General features: G+C 40.1%; 1 protein-coding gene across 2 annotated transcripts; it reads right to left on the bottom strand.

Annotated features, from left to right (window-relative positions):
* Nucleotides 1–1,112: 1,112 nt before the first annotated feature.
* On the bottom strand, nt 1,113–21,550 carry igflr1 (IGF-like family receptor 1). Of its 2 annotated transcripts, XM_063199746.1 has the most exons (8): nt 21,358–21,550; nt 9,879–10,065; nt 9,470–9,518; nt 9,130–9,156; nt 6,356–6,392; nt 3,606–3,710; nt 3,381–3,443; nt 1,113–3,258 (listed from the first exon to the last, which is right to left on the bottom strand). In XM_063199746.1, the coding sequence occupies exons 1-8, from the start codon at nt 21,467–21,469 to the stop codon at nt 2,918–2,920; spliced, it is 921 nt and encodes a 306-aa protein (XP_063055816.1). In that variant the 5' UTR covers nt 21,470–21,550; the 3' UTR covers nt 1,113–2,917. The 2 variants fall into 2 exon arrangements, with proteins under 2 accessions (XP_063055816.1, XP_063055817.1); XM_063199747.1 differs by lacking the exon at nt 9,130–9,156.
* Between the last annotated feature and the right edge of the window lie 245 nt (nt 21,551–21,795).

The raw sequence follows: 21,795 nt of genomic DNA, 5'->3' as shown, positions 1-21,795 counted from the left end.
CACTATACTACATAGTTAGAATTGGTGTTGCTGATGTATTATTATTATTAGTAGTAGTACTGTAGTAGGCCTAGTAGTAGTAGTAGTAGTAGTAGTAGTAGTAGTATTGTTGTTGTTGCTGTTGTTGTTAGCTTGGCCTGTCCAATGCCCAGATGTCTTCTGTCACTGTCTTGTGATGTAAATATGCTTGTGAGTGTTGGCTTCCTGTCATGAGATTTGGTTACAACATAGACAGATAGCAACATGCCTTGTGTTTCATGCCTCATTTTCTTGGGGGGGAGGGATCCCCACAGAGACAAATACAATGTGACTATACAGTATATTATTTTGGATGTACATTGTACTAAACAATAGCATTCTGAATCTTTGCTTGTGTACACAGCTTTAGACACCCTTGTCAAGTGTATGGCGTAGCCTACCTTTAAACACAAAGGTCAAAAAGGAAAAGGTCTAAAAGGTGTTTTAGCATAATAATCATTAACTGAACTGATAATATCAGCACAAGCAGTAGGCCTATTATTCGTGAATAGCTGCGTTTAGATGTGTGCTGTCAGTTGAAGTGTCCTGAAAACCAGATCACAGACCTCACACTCTGCGGACATTGCATGTTAACAGGTATGATGATATTGCTAAATAAAACTGTACAATAGCTCTGTAAGTCTATTGCACACTATCAAAGTGTTTGCATTTGTTGGTTTGCTGGTAGGCTAATATAAACACTGACTTTTATAGATTTCATCACTAAATACCATGGGACTCAAAGCAGCTGTAGTGTTGTTGATCATTCCACTCCTGTGCCATGTCAGGCCAATTCAATCCAATGTGAGTACATGCCTCCTTTATTCTTCTTGATTATGATATAACTGATCAATTATCCAACATGTAGCCTAGCATACAGTGTGTAGTTCAAAGTGATATATTACAGGTAGCGAGGTAGGCTATAATGTATTCCTTCTGCTATCCTTTTTTTTATAAAACAAAAAAAACAGACCAATCCCTCTCTGGAGCAACAAGTTGCCTGTACAGGTAATGTAGACCCATAATGCACACAGTTCTGCCAGTGGAACGTTGTAATAGTCATTGAAAAGACGTAAAAGCAAACAAATGGAAACAATCTCTCCACCAATTTCTCTATGTTTGCGCTTACCTTAAGGTCCCAGAGCTGTTCACTTCTATGCTGCACACCCTTCGCCAATCTATGGACAAATGCACCCCATCCCTTTCTCTGATGTCACTCTGAATGAAGGACTGGCCTTTAGTGGAGATACTGGCATCTTCACTGCTCCAGTTCATGGAATCTACCAGTTTTTCTTCTCAACCCAAAGCACTAGAAGTTACAGAGACAATCTGTGGTGTCTGAAAGTAAACGGCGTGTGTAAAGTTGTGTGTCATTCTCACCTTAAAATAGGATTCACTGTGGGTAGCATGTGCACCTACATGGCTGAGTTGGCGCAGAATGATCAGGTCACTGTGGGCCAGGACAGTGGAGAGGCCTGGAGTGATGAAACCTCTCGCTGCATCACATTTTCTGGTTCGCTGTTGCTGGATAAATCTACACAAAAGGTGGATCTGTAATTACCTAGTCTATCGTAAGAATTGATGTTGTGGTGGTGGTGGTAGGAAATTTCATGCTGTTATGATGTGGTAAGAAATTGTGTAATGTTCTTGGGTGCACCTGAAACTTTTATTATTCTCAAGAAGAATACATAGAAACTGATAGTGGTGGAATATACTAATAGAAAAGATGACATTTGTGAATGGGCAGCATGAATTCTGGAAATAAACTACTGAAAATATTACATTTCGGCTTAATTTTTTATATTTTATACATTTTTATACATTTTATATCACATGGCTTTTTGTGTATTATATTGCTGCATTGTGTGACACACATGCGCGAGCACACACGCATACTGTATGCGCACAAGGCTTAAGAGTAGGCTGCAGCCATCATCAATTGATTACAAGTTTACAAGTTTATTTATTTAAGAAAGGGACAGCATATATTGCCAGCATTTAAACAAAAATGCTAAATATACAAGATTGTAGCTGACTTTTGTCCCTTGACAGGTCTTTTGTCCCTTGACAGGTTTGATGTTCCTTGAAAAAAAGGAAGTAAAAAGTTGTAAAAAAAAGAGTAAAAAATACACACACATTTTAAAATATATAATACAAAATACAATTACAAAATACAATACCCAAATACAGTATATCACAAAAGTGAATACACCCTCACAGTTTTTGCAGATTTTTGAGTATATCTTTTCATAGCAAAGCATTACAGAAATTTCACTTTGACACAATGATTAGTGACCTTTTAACAACTTATTTAACCGCTTACATTTCTTGTTCACTCAGAAAAAAACAAAATACAGCCATTAATGTTCGAACATGTACTCACAAAAGTGAGTACACCCCAGATGAAAATCGGGTAGAGAAGGGGCTGTGTTGGCTCGAATCATCTCGAAATGAATCGAAATGAAAAGGGATGAAAAGGGAGGTCATCAGTGTGCGTTTCAACCTTTCTTCGCATTGAACTTTTACATTTTGATTCTGCATCTGGCTTAAATTGATTGGTGTTTCATTTGAATGTAATCCTATGGGGAATATCATGATCTGCTTCAGTAGTCACAGTGCATGTTGACATGCATGTTTCTTTTAGGTGTATTTCAGATTGCCAATGTTGACAGCATTCATGCATCCCCAAACCATGTCAGTCCCACTATCATGCTTGGCTATTTTTTTTTAAACTCACTTGTTTACCATCACACATGCTTGACACCATCTAAAGCAAATTTGTTTATCTTGGTCTCAAGAGAGATGAACAGACCAAGGATATGGATCACTGGAACCATGTCGTGTGAGAGACCAAGATAAACATATTTGCTTGTTCTCTAATTCTAATTTATATAAAAGTTTATATATAGTGACTTTCGTGGGACATTCTTGGAGTTGAAAGTTTCTTAAGGACCTCCACAGCGTCACGCCGGCCCATCTCGAGAAGATGCCCAACCAGCTCACCCACGGTCCAGTCTGGCGACTTGGTGGCTGTAGCCTCCAACATGGCCACCAGGGGGCTCTTGCAGTCTCTTCTGGAGTACGCGTAGGTGATCCAGCTGGACTGGAAGTGACACCGTGCGGCCAGGTGGCGTGTGTTTTTCAGTGAGCCGGTATCTGGATCAAGCAGGACAACCAGCTCCTCCACCACGTCCAAGTTGTTCAGAAGATGTTGTAATGGCGCCGCTTGCAGATCTGGCTCTGTGTACAAGACAGAAGAAAATCCTCAAGTCATACTCAGGATTCCCACTCCAAGCTAGACATAAAAGTCATTGAAAAATACCTATTTGTGATTTTAGCCTGGGCATGAAACGCAAGCTTACCAATGATGTCATCCATAGATTGTGTAGATTGTGTAAACCGTTTTGGGGTGTCACACTGTGATCCTACACAACATAAAAACGCTGGTTTGGTCATTCTGTAATACATTACTACAAACCCCAACTCCCATGAAGTTGGGACACTTGGTATATTGTCAATAAAATCAAAATAATACAATTTTCAGAAAATTCAATCCATTAATTCATCCAAACATATTATTGCCTAACCTCTGTAACAGCCCCTAAAGTTTGTCTTCTTCATCCATTTTTTCCTCGTGATGTACAATAGAAACAAGATAAGAACAGCAGACACCAATAAGATGGTGACGGGCCCTGTAAAAGCAAATGATGATTTTAAGGAGCAATCCTGGCAATCCTGGCAATCTCAACATGCAATCTCATTGCTCACACACTACCCTTGACTTATGAGGAACCAACGATTAACGATTGTGCCCCAGGGATACAGTCTCATTCATAAGGCAACCTTAGGTCAGGCAGGTGGTCTTCAGATCAGAGGGTTACAGGCTCAAATCCCAGCCTTACATCTCCAGCCATGGCTGAATTGCCCTTAAGCAAGGCACATCTAAGGCTTGGTTCAGATTCACATTGACTATTAATAATCAGGGGAGGCAATCATTTGGTTCTTGTAATTTTGCCATTTTTTGTTTTAACTATATGTACGTATACACAATATTGGAGGAGAGCACTGGTTAATTAGGCCTACTCACCCCACCAACTTGACAGATTGGGAGTCGAACCAGCAACCTTTGGCCTTCAAGTCTAATGCCCTAACCGTTTATTCATAACTGCCCACGACTGAACAGACCCTTCTCCTGGTGACTCCCCTTGCAGTACCTATATGACCCCCTGCTAACCCCTGCTATATGTAATATACGTATGAGCTTGGTGACATTGGATGACTTATTTCAGGGATGTCACACTAAAATTCACAGGGGGCCAAAATACAAAATCTGGGATGAAATTGCAGGCCAAACTCAACATTACGTAATTAATCATTACAGCATTGCATAAAAATAGACCAAAATTGTACATGATACTCAGCAAATTTCACAAACACTCACATGGTAGTTCAAATATATGCCTGCACATATCGTCATAAAAGACTGCGAGATTTAACACTGGCCTGGGAATTCATATTTTGTTATTTTAGTATGTTATATGTATGTGTATGGGGGCCACCCATTTGAAACGACCTGGCGGGACGAATAAAATGACTCCACGGGCCAGATTTGTACCCCGGGCCTGAGTTTGACATCCCTGACTTAGTTTATGGACATGGACATGGTATTAGAAAGGGTGAAATTTAAGTGAGATAGAAAATCACAGATACTGTGTGTGTAGACCAAAAAACGACCAAAAGCGAACAAGTAGTTGAGGTTTTTGAAGATGTTTCGCTGTGAATTTGCTTTATTCTGTCTCGATGTGGTCTTGACATGTTCAAGGATTCCAATTGGGTGAACTAGGGTACATTTTTGACATTTTTGTTAGATCGCAAAAAAAACCCACTTTAAGTTTTAAATACACCAACATTTAGTAATTGTATGTTTTCATATGGGTCTTGGGTATGCATTTCCATGTAGGAATTAGTTTTTTAAAGGTACACTGTGTGAGATTTTTAGTTGTTTATTTCCAGAATTCATGCTACCCATTCACTAATGTTACCTTTTTCATGAATACTTACCACCATTATCAAATTCTAAGTATTCATTATGACTGGAACATTTTTACTTTTCATACATGAAAAGGGGGATCTTCTCCATCGTCCACCATTTTGAATTTCCAGAAATATCAATTTTTAGCTGCAAAAATCACTGTACTTGGGCCATACTAGAAAATATGAGTTTATTTATTATTTAATAAACTTTCATGGAAATATCAAATTTGGCAATAGGCAACACAGTTTCAATGAGCAGCATAGTTGCAGTACCTTTTTTGACCATTTTATTCACAGTGTACCTTTAAGTATAATATTTTATAATATATTAACATTTAAAAGACAGTGAGACACCAACTTCGGTATGAGAAAATGCTATGGTAAATTGGGACACCCTTTAATGTAAAATGGGACAGTCTGTTTGATTATCATTATTTTTGCGCAAACTGAAGAATAATAGGCCTACCGTTTTTCTCTTGTTAACAGTAGACTAGGATCTTAACTATTTAAAAAATGATATAACATCCCTGAAACATTTCCCATTTCAAGAGAATATTGAAGTAGGGAAAGTAGTAGGGCATGTGTGAGTAGGGCATGTGTGATTGTCCATTAGAATGTGGATGCATATTACAATACAGGCCTATGGCCTGCTAATATGCTATGCTAACAGCTAACAGAAGCCCATTCTGTTGCTATGAGAAAACTGTCCCATTTTAGCTTACAATATTGTCCCAAATTAGCTCACTCCACTATACTTGCTAAAATTATGTCTCCTTAATAAAGTAAAGACAAATGTCTAAATGTTTTGATATTGAGTTAAACCTTTAGTAAAACAACATATATTTCAATCATATTTTGTACCATACAATCACGAATTCAGCCATAATATCCTTATGATCATGATAGCATAATCGACATGTCAGCTAGCTCAACTGACAAGTGTTGGATCCACTGTCACTTCAAACCTTTGCTCCTTCCTTTAATGATACTTAACACCAAATAAAATTATTGTTCCTTATACATGACAGTTGCAGTAAGAATATTACATCCCATTTTGTGATTGGCTGCTAATATTTTGAAAGAAAACAACCCAAAACCTTATTTGTCCCAATTTAGCTGATGTCCCAATTTACCTTAGTTCACCCTACTATAATGATACCACAATATCTGAGTTCTGAACGGCTGATATTTGCTTCGGTCGCTCAAATTCGCCAAGCCCTCCATAGAAAAATAATGACTTCTGTCGCTCTGGTCGCTTTTGGTGTACACACACAGACCAACATCTGTTCATGTATTTCCTTACATGTGGCATTGTTATGAGTTGTAGGGCTGTCTTCTTCCTGGGAATCACAAAAATCGATTCTTTGAATCACAGAACAAATCACCTGTTCATTAAATCAAATTAGCCAAATAGCAAAGACAGCAGCAAGCATGAAATAAATGGTAAGGGGGGCTCTAAGATATTGCAGACAACTCAGAAAATGGGCTTAATGTTTAAAATAGTGCAGTAGTCTTTAAATTAAGTTCACTTTCTATCATATAGAAACCCACAAGCCAACCATGCACTAGCTCTTAATTAGCAATAAGTCACGAGAAGCTGTAGGATTGTGTGGCTTATCTAACACTGTTGAAATGAATCGCTGACACTATTTGAATGACTTTGTTGCAAAATGACGTAGGCCTACTGTATATCCATTTTGAAACATTTCGGGAAATTGAAATTTTTGCACTGTGTTTGCCACTGCATTGCAATGCTTTGCAAAATGCATTTTTAATAGTTTTTATGCTCTCAAAATATGTGAATGGCAAGAATTCACACATGGATGAAAGGAGGCCGTGAACTCGAGACCTCGGTAACACTTTATAATAATGTCTACTTATAAAGCATTAATAACACTTAGTAAATAATTAGCTAATGATGAACAAAACATAAATGACTAGGAAATGTTAACAAATGTTTGTAAATGACAATGAAATGTTATGCTAATGTTTTATATTTATCAAACATTTACAAATTGCTTGTAAATAAATAAAATACTCTGTTTTAAGGTATGTAAAATCTTGAAAATATTATTTGTAAATATTTTATAAAGCATTAATAAAACTTAGTTAATAATAAAAACATTTGACAATGTTTTGTTCATCATAAGTTAATTATTTACTAAGTCTTTACTAAGCAGACATTATTATAAAGTGTTACCGAGACCTCGTCAACGCATCCTCTCGGTAATGGGAGGCCTACGGTATACCACTGAGCTAAAAGGCCGGTCCAAAAGCACAACGCTCCGCACTGTATGAGGCTTCGGTAGGGAGGTTTAAAAGTTGCAAATGTATGCCTGACATTAGACGCAAGCATCTACGACACGACATGACACATATAATCTTCGTTTGGAATGGTGTTTGATTACGTCCGATTTACTACGGCTTGGAACGCCAAACAGCCAATCACAATAAATAACCAGACCACACAGTGTTAGTGTTTAGTGTGTTATTAACTTACTACCATATGGAAACCCACAAACCAACCGCCACCAGAACATGCATCGGCACTTAATGGTCACTTACCCATCCTACCCTTCTCTAGCAGCAGGGTATCTCTATCCAAAATATTAAGAAAGCAATAAAATAAAACATTTCGGAAAAACATTTTCAAGAAAAATATATACAGTGCATTCGGAAAGTATTCACAGCGCTTCACTTTTTCCACATTTTATTACATTACAGCCTTATTCCAAATTGTATTAAATTAATCTCTGTCCTCAAAATGTAACATAAATACCCCATTATGACCATGTGAAAAAAAGAGTTCTTCAGAGTTTTTGAAAATGTATTAAAATTAAAAAACAAAGAAATCATATTTACAGATTACAAGTATTCACAGACTTTGCTTAATACTTTGTAGAACCACCTTTGGTAGCAACTACATTATTTTTTTCATTTCGAAATGAAACGGGATTAAAAGGGAGGTCATCTTTCAACCTTTCTTTACATTGAAATTTTACATTTTGAGTCTGCACCTGGCTAAAATAGATGAGTGTGAGTTTTGAATGAAATCCTATGGAGAGTATCATGATCTGCTTCTGTAGTCACAGTGAATGTTGACATACATGCTTCTTTAGGTGTAATTCAGACATCCCAAACCATATCAGTCCCACAACCATGGTTGACTAGCCAGATTATGCACTTAAAAAAAAAAAAACTACTTGTTTACCACCACACATGCTTGACGCCATCTAAAGAAAATGTGTTTATCTTGGTCTGAAGAATCTTATGTTGGTTATTAATTATATGTACATATTGAGATTGAAAGCAATGCCCTCCACATTTCTTTTTCTTTTTTGTCTTTGTTTTCTTTATAACTTAGCCTTACTTTTTATGTTCTCAATGGGTGTGTGTGTGTGTGTAGGTGTGTGCATGTGAGTGCATGTGCGTGTGTGTGTGTGTGTGTGTGTGTGTGTGTGTGTGTGTGTGTGTGTGTGTGTGTGTGTGTGTGTGTGTGTGTGTGTGTGTGTGTGTGTGTGTGTGTGTGTGTGTGTGGATATATAAATGTATTTTCTGTTCTACTTAATCTCTTTTTCTAATGTTTTATTATTGGTAACAGTATTTGTAATTTGTTATATGTATCGGATTATACCGGGGGTGGGGGGTATGGGGAAGTAATCAAAAAGGACTTGTAAACTACAAACAAAAGACAAAGAAAATGTGTTTGAATGCCCTTTGAAATAAAAAGATTTAACAAAAAAAAAGAGAGATGAACAGACCAAGGATATGGATCACTGGAACCATGTCGTGTGGTCTGATAAGACCAAGATAAACAAATTTGCTTTAGATGGTGTTAAGCATGTGTGGTGGTAAACAAGTGAATTTAAAAAAAAAAAGTGCATCATCTGGCTAGTCAACCATGGTAGCGCTGTGAATACTTTCCGGATGCACTGTATGACATACAACGATCTTCAAATAGAGAGACACCCATGAAGATTGGGGTGTGTACATTCTTCATTTGGGATTCACAGTCCACACAATGTTTACAAATGTTTGATGTCAAAGTCCACATTGAACCCTCTTGGGGCCACTTACCCGGCGTTCTCTAGGAGCAGGGGATATCTATCCAAAGACATAAATACCAAATAAATCAGAGAGAGAAAAAGGAAGAGAGAACGCATTGTAGATGGTGCGCCATCTTCACATATAATGTATACACTTGTATGTTTAAACTCATATGTTTCTCATGCCCACCGGAAACGTTCTTGTGCGCACCAGAAACTACTGAGTCCCTAAAATGGCATGTGAGAATAAAAAATAAATACCTAAGTGTTTCTCATGGCCCTCCTCACATGTCATTATAAGGGCTCCGTACATTGCAGTGGAACTAGTACATTACTCCATAAAATGTCATTTAAATGAATTATTTACTCACCGTTATGGGTCCCTCTTTGCACTTTTTGTCATGTTTGTCAATGTACTCCCTATGATGGAAAACATACAATTCAAAATTAATTTGGAATAGATAGATAGACAGGCAGACAGACAGACACATAGACTTTTATGGTCCTCAAGGAGAAATCCGTTCTCACCACCATCACAGACTTGTAACAGTTAACATCAGGCATACATAAACATTGTAATACATGTTAGACATTTTTAGACAAGACCCAAGGCACAACATTAGGGTCATTTCCACTGTCCGTTTTCTACCCAGTACAGCTTGACACAGCACGACTCGGCCGCAACTTGTGAAGTGAGGGGTGTACTCACGTGCCTAATATGACAAAATGCATGTTTATGAAATCTTTTAACTTAAATAACTTAAACTCTTTTTTACGTACCCCTCTAAACAGCATTTAGTGTCCGTGGTTGTGCTGCATTCTTCCAAGATGGGGGCACATTCGGAACACTTCTGGCATCTCTGGAAACTGCCGTTGTTGAAGGTTCTCCCTCCTTCACATGGCTGAATGGGAGGCTCGTGCTGCCCACCGTCATCATCAAAGCCACAGTTGGCTGCAAACCCCTTACCTAATGAAAATATTACATACGTTAGTGGTGTGCATTGGCACTGCCCTCACGATTTGATTCGATTACGATCCGGGAGGTAGCGATTTGATTCGATTTGATTCGATTCAATTCTACGATGCATTGCAATGCATTACATTTCTACTGAAAGCAAAGCAAATGTTTCATCAGTCATGATGAGGCAATACAAGTAGTCTGGGTAGTCTGATACTGACTGAGCAACATTTTATTGGCTGTTTTCTGTATCAGTCTTTCAATTTTCAATGCTTTAGAGTGCTTTTATTTAATTTAGCATTCATTTGCTCCTGAAATATCCACCAAAGTAATTGAAACTTAAAGGGGTATGCCACTATTTTGGGGCTTAATACAGTTAAAATCGTTGGCTGGGGTTTATAAAGGTGGTAAAGTGTCTTATTTTTCATGTTAAGCGTTGTCTTGCTTTAAGACAAGTTAAAAGAGGGAATATGTCGCTAAGCTAGTGAAAGTCAATGTATCCGTGTAGCATTGTAGCATGCTACATGGATACATTGACTTTCACTAGCTTAGCGACATATTCCCTCTTTTAACTTGTCTTAAAGCAAGACAACGGCTTACATGAAAAATAAGACACTTTACCACCTATATAAACCCTGGCCAACGATTTTAGCTGTATTAAGCCCCAAAATAGTGGCATACCCCTTTAACGTCCATGCCCCGCATTGCATTGCATTGCCGAATCGATTATTGTTGACACCACTATACGTTACACTTGATTGACACTTTTACCCCAAGCGACCTACTGATATTACAGGGTACTGGTTACATTCCCTGGAGCAATGTGGGGTTACATGTTGGTGCCTTGAGATGAGATGAGATGAGATGATATGTTTTTATTCAATATCATAGCAGATGAAGGAGACATACAGCGATTGTTTGATTGACATTGATATTGAAAAGGAGAAAGCCCTTAAAAGCTGCACGAAGCTGCTTAACAGTAGGGAAACCCAAGGAAAAGGAAAACACAGGAATAACCACAAAATAAAACAACACAATACACACAAAACAAAACAAAAAATCCCTTCCAAACCCCACCCAACCCCAACCCATGAGACCACAGGAGAAATCATGTACATGGTGTTTTTGTGAAATCATTGTGGCTTACTATCTATAGTGAATCTATTGGGAATATGTGAGTAATAATTTCCGTTTGAGTGTTTTTTTTTAAAACTTTCAAGGAGTTGCATTTTTTAAGCTCTTGATCAAGCTGGTTCCATATTTGGAAGCCTCTACATGATATGCTAAGGCTGGTACATTTTAGTTTTCTTTTTTTCCCCAGAAAAGATTTCTGTCTCTTGTGTTATGTCTGTGGAGGGGATTGCAGATAGCTATCAGTTTTTGTAAACAGGCATTTGATGGTTTGACGACTTGAAAAATGGTGCAGGCATTGAGAAATATGTTAAGGTCCTCAAGCTTTAGGATATTTGCAGATTGGAATAGAGGACCTGATGGGTGTCTGTAGTGTGTCCAGAAAATGATGCGGATGACCTTCTTTTGTAGGGATTTTAATTTCTGTATATAAGTAGGAAATGTATTGCACCAGATGATGTTACAGTAGTGAAGATGTGGTTCAAAAAGTGATTTGTATAATGTGAGTAGTGCTGTACGTGGGAGGTAGTGTCTGAGTTTGTATAACAGGCCAGAAAATTTGGATAGTTTATTTGTGAGAAGTTCGATATGGTGTTTAAAGTTGAGGTTTTCATCTATAAGTACTCCAAGAAATTTGGTGTGACTCACTCTCTTTATTTCGTCCCCATCAATTTTGAGGCATGAGTTGTCTGTTTGTTTTTTATTTTTATTTTTAGTAGAGTGAAATAGGATGTAGTTGGTTTTTTGTGTGTTTAGGGAGAGCTTATTGCATTTCAGCCATAAACTGATTTTTCCTATTTCCTCGTTGGCCATTGATAGCAATATAGATGGGTCATGGTGTGAGAGAAGAAGATTGGTGTCATCGGCGAATAAGACTTTCTTGAAGTTATTAGTTGAGTTGGTGAAATCATTCATGTAGATGATGTAGAGTAGGGGTCCCAAAATAGATCCTTGGGGTACTCCGTGGTTTATAATTTTTTCTTCTGAATTAATGCCTCTTACTCGTACATATTGTTTTCTCTCATAAAGATAACTTTTGAACCAATCTAGAGCTATCCCTCTGATGCCATAAAACTTGAGCTTTTCCATTAAAATATCCAAGTTGATTGTGTCAAAAGCTTTTGATAAGTCTAAAAATACCCCAATAGAAATTTCTCCTTTTTCAAAAGAGTCATGCACACTGTCAATGAGATCCAGTACTGCCATACATGTTGTTCTATTTTTCCTGAAGCCATATTGTGAAGAGTGTAGTATATTGAACTTATCTAAATATTTATTAAGTCTGGTGTGCACTGTTTTTTCATAGATCTTAGAGACTGAGGGTAGTATCGAAATTGGTCTGTAGTTGTTGAGATCATTTTTGTGGCCAGATTTGTAAAGTGGGATGATTTTTGCGACTTTGGCCTGTTTGGGAACGAAACCTGTTGACAATGACAAGTTGATACAGTGGGATAGTGGACCAGCAATTTCATTGTTGATGGTTTTTAGAATGGTGTTGCATATGTTATCAGTGCCTGATGACTGAGAAGTCTTCAGGTGTGCAATGGTTTCAGATATTTCAATGTCAGTGGTAGGTGTAAGATAGAAAGATTGTGGTTGGCTGTTCAGTAGAAAATGGCTATATGATATAGTAGGTGGTGTGACTATACTTTGGGCAAGATTTTCCCCAGTGGTGATAAAATGAGAGTTCATGATCTCATTCATGTGGAAAACAGTGGACCCTGGGTATGTCTGGTGAGGCGGGATGTGAGGCAGGGTATCAGGGAGAACAGGTTTTTTTGGGCCTTTCCCGAGTGCACTGTTAAGAATTGTCCATGTTTTTTTGGCTTCACCATGTGATTTGGCCAGACTTTCTGTAAAATATGTCTGTTTGGCCTTTCTGATCATATGAGTGAGTTTGTTTCTAAATTGTGTAAATTTCAGTTTGTTTTCTTCAGTTGGTTTATTCATGAATTTTTTGTATAGACTGTTTTTACTAGAGATAGCTTTTTTGATGTCCCCTGTAATCCAGGGGTTTTTATGGGTGGTGTTCTTAATAGTCTTCTCGGGAATGGTATGTTGTATAGCATTTTGGATGTCTTTAATTAGAAGTTCATATGCCATGTTAGGGTCATAACAGCTGTAGATGTGGTCCCATGTTTTGTGCTGCATGTATGTACGTAGGTTAGTCAGTGTTTTTTCATTCAGTACCATAATTGTGTCTTTGTATGTGTCTATTTTTTGTTTCTTAGGTAGTTTCATGAACAAAACAATAGGGAAGTGATCAGAAATACCAGACAATATTACACCAGAGTCAATGTTTTCTTGTGCAATGTTTGTGATGAAGTTGTCAATGATGGTTTTGCTTCGTTGTGTTACTCTTGTAAATGTGTTGATTGTGGTGAAGAAGTTGAAAGAGTGTAAGGTGTTCATAAAGTCTTTCTTTGTTTTGTCATTTTTTGCAATATCAATATTGTAGTCCCCAAGTATCACACAGTTTTGTTTTTTCTCACAGATGTTATATAAAGTTTCTTCTAATTTTTGTCTAAAAATATCCGGGTTAAAATTAGGTGGTCTATATATTATACCAACAATCATTTTTTTACCATCTGTAGTGTTTAACTCCACAAAAAGTGAATCAGAGTGACCATCATTCACAGTTAGGTCATCACAAACATTGACATCAAATTTGGTGTTTACATATAGGCACACACCCCCACCCTTTGAATGTAACCTGTTTTTGACAATCAAGTTGTAGTTACACATATTTAGGCTGTCATTGTGTGAGTTTTCATTGAGCCAAGTCTCGCTACACCCAACTATATCAAAACAGTTTGTTGTTGATAAAAAAGCTTCGAGTTCTGAGTGGTTTTTGTTTAGACTTCTGATGTTAATGTGGAAGAGAGAGAAATTGTGGGTGGTCATCTTGTCGATTTGGTCCATGGTGTAGGATTTTGAGTGAATGTTCTCGCCTATGTCCAGATGTTGGTCTTCGTCTATTTCCTCAAACGTCATTACCATTTCCAAAAGCTGTAGGCACCGCCTGTATATGTGCGCACGTCAGGAGGGGGACCACTGCATCGAGCATTTCTCTCAATAGCGGCGCTCCTTCTGGCATGCGCCGTTCGACTGCCGACGCGCATCTCCACGACCACAATGTCCACATTTCCCTCCGCGGTCGACGCCCTCCTCCACCCTCCCCACCCCCTCCCTCCGGCCCATGCACACACACACACACACACACACACACACACACACACACACACACACACACACACACACACACACACACACACACACACACACACACACACACACACACACACACACAAAAGCATGGGGAAGAATAAACATGAAGGAACAAAAATAGTACAAACAAAAGGACATATAGGAGACATGACAACATAACAGACATAGAGAGAGAGAGAGAGAGAGAGAGAGAGAGAGAGAGAGAGAGAGAGAGAGAGAGAGAGAGAGAGAGAGAAGAGAGAGAGAGAGAGAGAGAGAGAGAGAGAGAGAGAGAGAGAGAGAGAGAGCGTAGGGGCACATAGACAAAACATCTATCATGTGTCTCTCCTATGTAGGCTACGTAGAGGAGAGAGAGAGAGAGAGAGAGAGAGAGAGAGAGAGAGAGAGAGAGAGAGAGAGAGAGAGAGAGAGAGAGAGAGAGAGCTCGTCAGTTAGTCTGAAATACAGACTCAAAGATAAAGCTCGTTGTAGCTTATTAGAGACGAGAGTAAACAGCTCGGTCCATGGAATATGTTGCTGGCGCTTGTTTACGGGTTGTCAGTTGGCTCGCGCAGCCATGTCATGATTTTGCGGTCGCGATATAGGATGGCCTTCAATATGACAACGACTTTGCCTAGAAACGGGCGCTCATCAAAAACATCACAAATATTTAATCTTGTAAGGGCCAACCCACACAGATCTCTCTGGCAGCATCTGGGACAAATGGATATGGGTCTACAATCAGATGGCATTGGAAAGCCATGGCATTCATGGGAGGCATCTGCTCTCAACAAAGGGCCTTGACCCTTGCCTACAAAACCACAGCAGAAACGGCTCCAGCTTATCTGAAGGGCATACTAAGAACTTATGTTCCTGGAAAAGAATTACATTCCTCCAGCACAAACCATTTGGCTCTGCCGCCAGTTGGCTCTAAGCGTTCCCAGTCAAGACTGTTCTCTGTCGTTGTTCCTCAGTGGTGGAACGGTCTTCCAGAGGCAGCAAGACAAGGCACATCTCTTTCCGCCTTCAAGAAGCAAGTAAAGACTCTCCTCCTCCGTGAATCTTACTATGCTTGAGCTGCCCTAGTCCCAGGCCAGACTCTTGACATGATGTGTATGTGTGTGTTCTCTACTTTAAAAAAAGCACTAACCACACTTTGCATCTCTACTTCCTGTTCTAGATATGTCCTGCGCACTTTGTATCTGCTAGTGATGTTGGCTATGATTATGTCCTCTGTTGTAAGTCACTTTGGTTAAAAAGCATCTGCCAAATGCAATGTAATGTATTGTAAAAAGGGCAAAGCTGCCCATTTGAACATTTTAAGAGAGCACTGGGCCAAATCAGTGGCCCCTGGGAGTCCTTGCTAGGGACAATTGAGTCCAAAGTAGAGTAATTTGGTCACAATCAAAACATCCTGCTTCCTGCTTGAAGCAGCGATTAAACTAGATACTGTCTCTTTGTAAGGGGGAGATGATTTAGTGCCATGTGGCATATGGAAGTGGCATTTCAAAGGAAGGCTATGTTTTTAGGTTGGTGGACACACATTATTCACTGAGACAGGTTAGGGTTAGGAATGAGTTTTGGTATAGGCACAGCTCGACAAATTTACACACATGGACGTTGAAGCAAGAGCCAGCCATAACCAAGAATAGCGTTGGAGTTAATTTGGAGACAAGACTGTCCTCCTCTCCTCTGTCATCTTCTCTCATCCCTTCTTCTCTCTTCTATGCATGGTCCATGATATTTGGTAATATTTGTGTGTGTGTGTGTGTGTGTGTGTGTGTGTGTGTGTGTGTGTGTGTGTGTGTGTGTGTGTGTGTGTGTGTGTGTGTGTGTGTGTAGACTATGTGTTTGACTGTGAGTTGAAGGTATGCTGTCGTTGTGTGGGCCTACTGTATGTGAATGTGAGGTTTGAGTGATAGTGTGAAGAGGATGTGAGGTTTTGTAGTGTTTAGCTGTGTGCAGGCCATGATGCATTTGGCTAGTGGGTCATTTCACGTGAAATCAGACACTTTGGGACCTGACCGACCCGGATTTCAATCATACTTGGTGTGCGCCTTTTTAGTAGCAAGGTAGCACACCAGACTGTCTCACGCTGCCAGTAGTGGTAGCTCGCTATGCGACTACCACTCACATGGTAGCAGGAGTTGGTTGGGCTTGACGTGCCGGGGCAGCTTGTACACAACCCTAAACCTGCCTGGTCTCATGTGGTGTGAGTCTTTAATCCATTACCTGGAGGGCAATAGGACTGGGGAAGAGGACTAACAAACCAACTCCACCCTCCCACATCCAACCAGTTATGGTCAGTGGTTTGACATAAGGCTAGCAACCTTATTCTGTAAAAAAGTTATATGCTACGGAAACGGCAACAAAACACACCTCAAGATCTGAGTGCGAAGACCCACTGGAGCATCAAGCTCTTATGACTGTCTCCAATGAAAGCTCACGAGAAGTTGGCGGCATGAAAAAGTGGGCCCTGAGCACCAAAACCAAACTTAAGTTTGGCTTCTGGAATGTTCGTACCATGTTTGAAGCTGGGAAGTTAGCACAGATCACCAGTGAAATGAGACGTTACAACCTTAACATCCTTGGAATAAGCGAAGCGAGATGGACGGATTCAGGATCAATCAAAACCAATTCTGGCGAAACCGTCCTATACTCTGGGCGGGATGATAACCAACATCATGAAGGAGTAGCCATCATCCTCCAGGCAGGCATAGAAAAATCGCTCATTGAATGGAAACCTGTTAGCAATAGAATAATTAAAGCTAGATTCAAAGGACAACACAATAACCTCACTGTTATTCAATGCTACTCACCCACAAACGACGCTAAAGAGGAAGAAAAAGACCTCTTCTACAACATCTTACAGTCGGAAGTCCAAAAAACACCTGCCCAGGATCTCCTCTTAATAAGTGGTGACCTGAACGCAAAAGTAGGCAGCGAAAATAACAACTACGAGAGAGCTATGGGCAAACATGGCTGTGGAGTAATGAATAACAATGGAGAGCGACTAGCTGCATTCTGTCTATCCAACAACCTGGTTATTGGTGGTACCCTTTTCCCTCACAAGAACATACACAAATTGACATGGCTCTCACCAAATGGGAAGGACCAGAACCAGATTGACCACCTGATGATCAATAGTAAATGGAGAAGCTCTTTAAGAGATGTCAAAGTGAGAAGAGGAGCGGATGTCTCCAGTGACCATCACCTGGTAACCGCAGACATCAAACTGAAGCTAAGGAGAGCAGGACAGACACCCAAAGGGCCCCCAAGATTCGATGTGTGCAGGCTGAAAGACCCATCCACAAAGAAGAAATTCACGTTGCAACTTAGGAATAGATACCAAGCCCTCGCCAGTACAGCAACTAATGACGACATGAGGGAAACTGATGTCAACCAACATTGGGAAAGTATAGTTGAAATCATTAAAGAAACCAGCAAGAAAATTATTGGGCACAGAAATAAGCAACGTAAAGAATGGATCAGCAATGAATCATGGAAGACTATTGAAGAAAGAAGAAGCTTAAAATCCAAAATAAACAATGCTAAATCACCCAGGATCAAGCTAGAACTACAAGCCCAATACCGCAACACCAATAAAAAAGTTAAAAGGCTAGTAAGGAGAGACAAAAGAATCTACATGGAAGACCTAGCAAGCGCAGCTGAGAAAGCAGCATCCCAGCACCAGCAGGGCACCGTTCATAAAATTACAAATATGATATGTGGAAAGAAATCCAGAAGTACCATTCACATCAAAGACAAACAAGGTCAAATACTCACCACAGAGAAAGAGCAGGAGGCTCGCTGGACTGAACACTTCAGAGAGATCCTGAACAGAGACCCCCCACTTCACCCAGTAGAAGCATATGAAGCTACAGAAGACTTGGACATCAACATCAACGTACCAACAAAAGCAGAAATCATACAAGCTATTCAATCCCTCAAAACCCGGAAGTCACCAGGTGCTGACAACCTGAATGCAGAACTCTTCAAAGCTGATCCACAATTATCTGCAAGCATCCTCCATCCGCTATTCACCAACATCTGGGAGAAAGCAAAAATCCCATCGGAATGGACAAGGGGAGTAATCATAAGGGTCCCGAAGAAAGGCACACTCTCGGACTGTAACAACTGGAGAGGCATCACACTTCTCTCTGTTCCGAGCAAAATTTTCTGCAAAATTGTCATACAGCGCATAACATTAGCAGTTGACAAAGTGCTCAGAGAGGAACAAGCTGGTTTTAGGAAAGGCAAGGGATGTGTAGACCAGATATTCACTCTCAGGAACATCATTGAGCAATGCAGTGAATGGCAACGACAGCTCTACATAAACTTCATTGACTTCCAGAAGGCTTTTGACAGCATCCATCGGGATAGCCTATGGAAGATCATGAGGAACTATGGCATACCCTCCCACATAGTTAACATTATCAAGCAATTCTACATCAACTTCTCTTGCACCGTAGGGGCATGCACCACCAGCTTTGCAGTAAAATCTGGAGTCCGTCAGGGATGTGTAATGTCAGCACTACTTTTCAACCTGGCTATGGATTGGGTTATGAGGAGGACCACAGAGGACAAGAAAAGAGGGATCCGTTGGACCCTCTATTCCACCATAGAGGACCTTGATTTTGCTGATGATCTGGCCCTTCTGTCCCACACACACACACATCTACAGGAGAAGACAAACAGACTTCAGCACTATGGCTAACAAGTAGGGCTTGTTATCAATACCAGCAAAACCAAAGTTATGCCCATCAACACCAAAGCACCAACAACTTTATCAATAGAGAACCACACCTTGGAAAACACAAACAGTTTCATATACCTGGGAAGCACCATTCATAACGATGGGGGAACCAGTAAAGATATCCAGAACCGGATCAACAAAGCACAGGCAAGCTTCACAAGATTAAGGAAGGTATGGAACTCAAAACAATACAGCAACAAAACAAAATTCCGACTCTACCAAAGCTGCGTCATATCTACTCTGCTATATGGTGCAGAATGCTGGAAAACAACTGAAAGCGACCTGCACAAACTCTCCACCTTTCATACATCATCCCTGCGGAAAATCCTACGCATCTACTGGCCCAAAACCATCTCCAACAATAACCTCCTCAACATCACCCAACAAGAAAATATGCAATACATCTTCAAGAAGCGCAGATGGACCTGGATCGGCCATGTAATCAGAATGGAACCCAACGCAATTCCAAGAGTCGCACTACACTGGACCCCAGAAGGCAAAAGGAAGAAAGGGAGGCCAAAAATGACATGGCGACGGACCATCGAGAAGGAGCTCCAGCAGTACCATCAGAGCTGGGGGACCATCGAGAAGTTGGCTACCGACAGATCGAAGTGGAGAGACTTTGTTGCTGCCCTATGCGCCGAATGGCGTGATGGGGTTAAGTAAGTAAGTAAGTAAGTAGCACACCAGAACTGCATTGGTTTGAATCTGACGTGAATATTAAGGGAGAAACAGACTAGCGAAGGTTTACAAATGAGGGTAGGACACTATACATTCAGCCTTGATTATATCAGTCAGTGTTAGTCACAAAAAGATGTCTGTGGTGTTGTTTGAAAGCTCTTTTCTGGCTCTACATATTACACAATCAGCTTGGAATACAACTAACATCAGAATATGAATTATGATAAATTAAAAATTGAATATCTAAAAAACTAATATTTTAAAATGGCCAATTCCTTGTCCAAACGTAGCCGGCAAAGTCATGAACAACACCTGAAATGCTGGTGTTTGGTTCTGTATTAATTTCAGAGATAATGGGACTCAAAAATATGACATCATACAAATCACCTAGTAATAATATGGTAATTTCATAGCAATATCACATGACAGCATGTCTATTGGAATATGTGAAGGCTGGAGATGGTCCATGAGAATGCAGGAAGTTCAGTTTCACCTCTCCAGTGCTCGGCATACATTCCTCAACACATGCTAGCCACTAGTTGCCATCATATAGGCCTACAGCTACAACATACCCTTTGATGCTTGAACATTTAGAAAATTTATTTACTGAGCTTATTCTTTCAACCTTCTCTGAATGCTGAAAATGGTCTAGCTTCCACTGTGTTCATTGACAATGGGCAGAAGCTGTGTAGTTTTTGAGTTCCTGGACTAGGGACCGACGAGGGTGCAGGGCCCACCGGGAAAATGCCTGTTATGCCAGATGGCCAGTCCAGTCTTGTCCCTGACACTACTCTATTACTACTTCATTACAGCTCATTTCAACCTTTATGTCCCATTATCTCTGGAATGAATAATGAACCAAACACCAGAATTCAGGTGTTGTTCATGAACCAAAAAGACAATCAGTTGCCCAAGCACAGATCACAAAACAATTCACACATTTTACAAACATAAACACCCCGCAAAATCAAACATTCAGTCCGCACTGAAAATCCCCCACTTCCCAAAGTCAGTCATTCGCTGGAATGCCACAGTAGCGGCGCGCGTTCCGCACAGAGACCAAACGAACATTGTTCCTGCTATGAGCCCTTGGCCTTGAGCTCGCACTTGCAGCAAACCGTTGTTGCCAGGTTGGGGATTTGTGTGTGTGTGTGTGTGTGTGTGTGTGTGTGTGTGTGTATTTGTGTGTGTGTGTGTGCGTGCGTGCGCGTGTGTGCGTAAAGCGCTTCTCATGCCTGTCCATTTTCCGTGGTATTAATCAGTTCATCAAACACAGACAATGAGTCTTTAAAATAATTGCTTATCGGTGAGAAGGGCGGGGGGATCTGATTATAGACTACACTAAAACTGTCACTAGCATTTCTGGTTGCCTCGATCTATCGCAAATCATGTGGCTACAATATTTCCCTGTTTATTATTATCATTAGGCCCTAGTAGGCTCTTCGTAGGCCTATAGCTACTATAGGCATGCATAGGCCTAGGCTACATGGAACAAAGAAAAATAACGGTAGCCTATGATTACCTACCTGGTCGTGGCATTCCGTATTTATCTTTGCAAGGTTTGCAAGCATCAGCATCGATGTCCCAATACTTTATCAAGTCATGTTTACATTTTTCGGAGTGAGGTAGGCCTATCATGACGAATATTCGAAAAGGGTTTTGACAAAACTACACGTTCTGATTCTCGACACAGAATTGTTTCCGCACTGTCTAGCTGCCTAGGGCTATTTCCTGAGTCAGTCAGAGGAAGAAGTTCTCACGGCATAAAAAAAAACCCTTCTAATCCCTGCCCCTTTAGGGCATGAGCCAGAGGCCAAATTTTCACATATTGGTATCACCTGGGGTGGCAAAGTCTATCAATGTTTTTTGTAATCCTCCATGCCTGAGGGACATTATTTGGTATGATAGCCCTCTGGAAGTGGTAGCTTTCTTATATTTTTACTCACTTTTATAATGACACCCAG

The sequence above is a fragment of the Engraulis encrasicolus genome, chromosome 5, assembly GCF_034702125.1.
Source record: "Engraulis encrasicolus isolate BLACKSEA-1 chromosome 5, IST_EnEncr_1.0, whole genome shotgun sequence".
In the NCBI taxonomy this organism is placed as follows: domain Eukaryota; kingdom Metazoa; phylum Chordata; class Actinopteri; order Clupeiformes; family Engraulidae; genus Engraulis; species Engraulis encrasicolus.
This window is presented reverse-complemented; position numbering and strand designations above follow the sequence as displayed.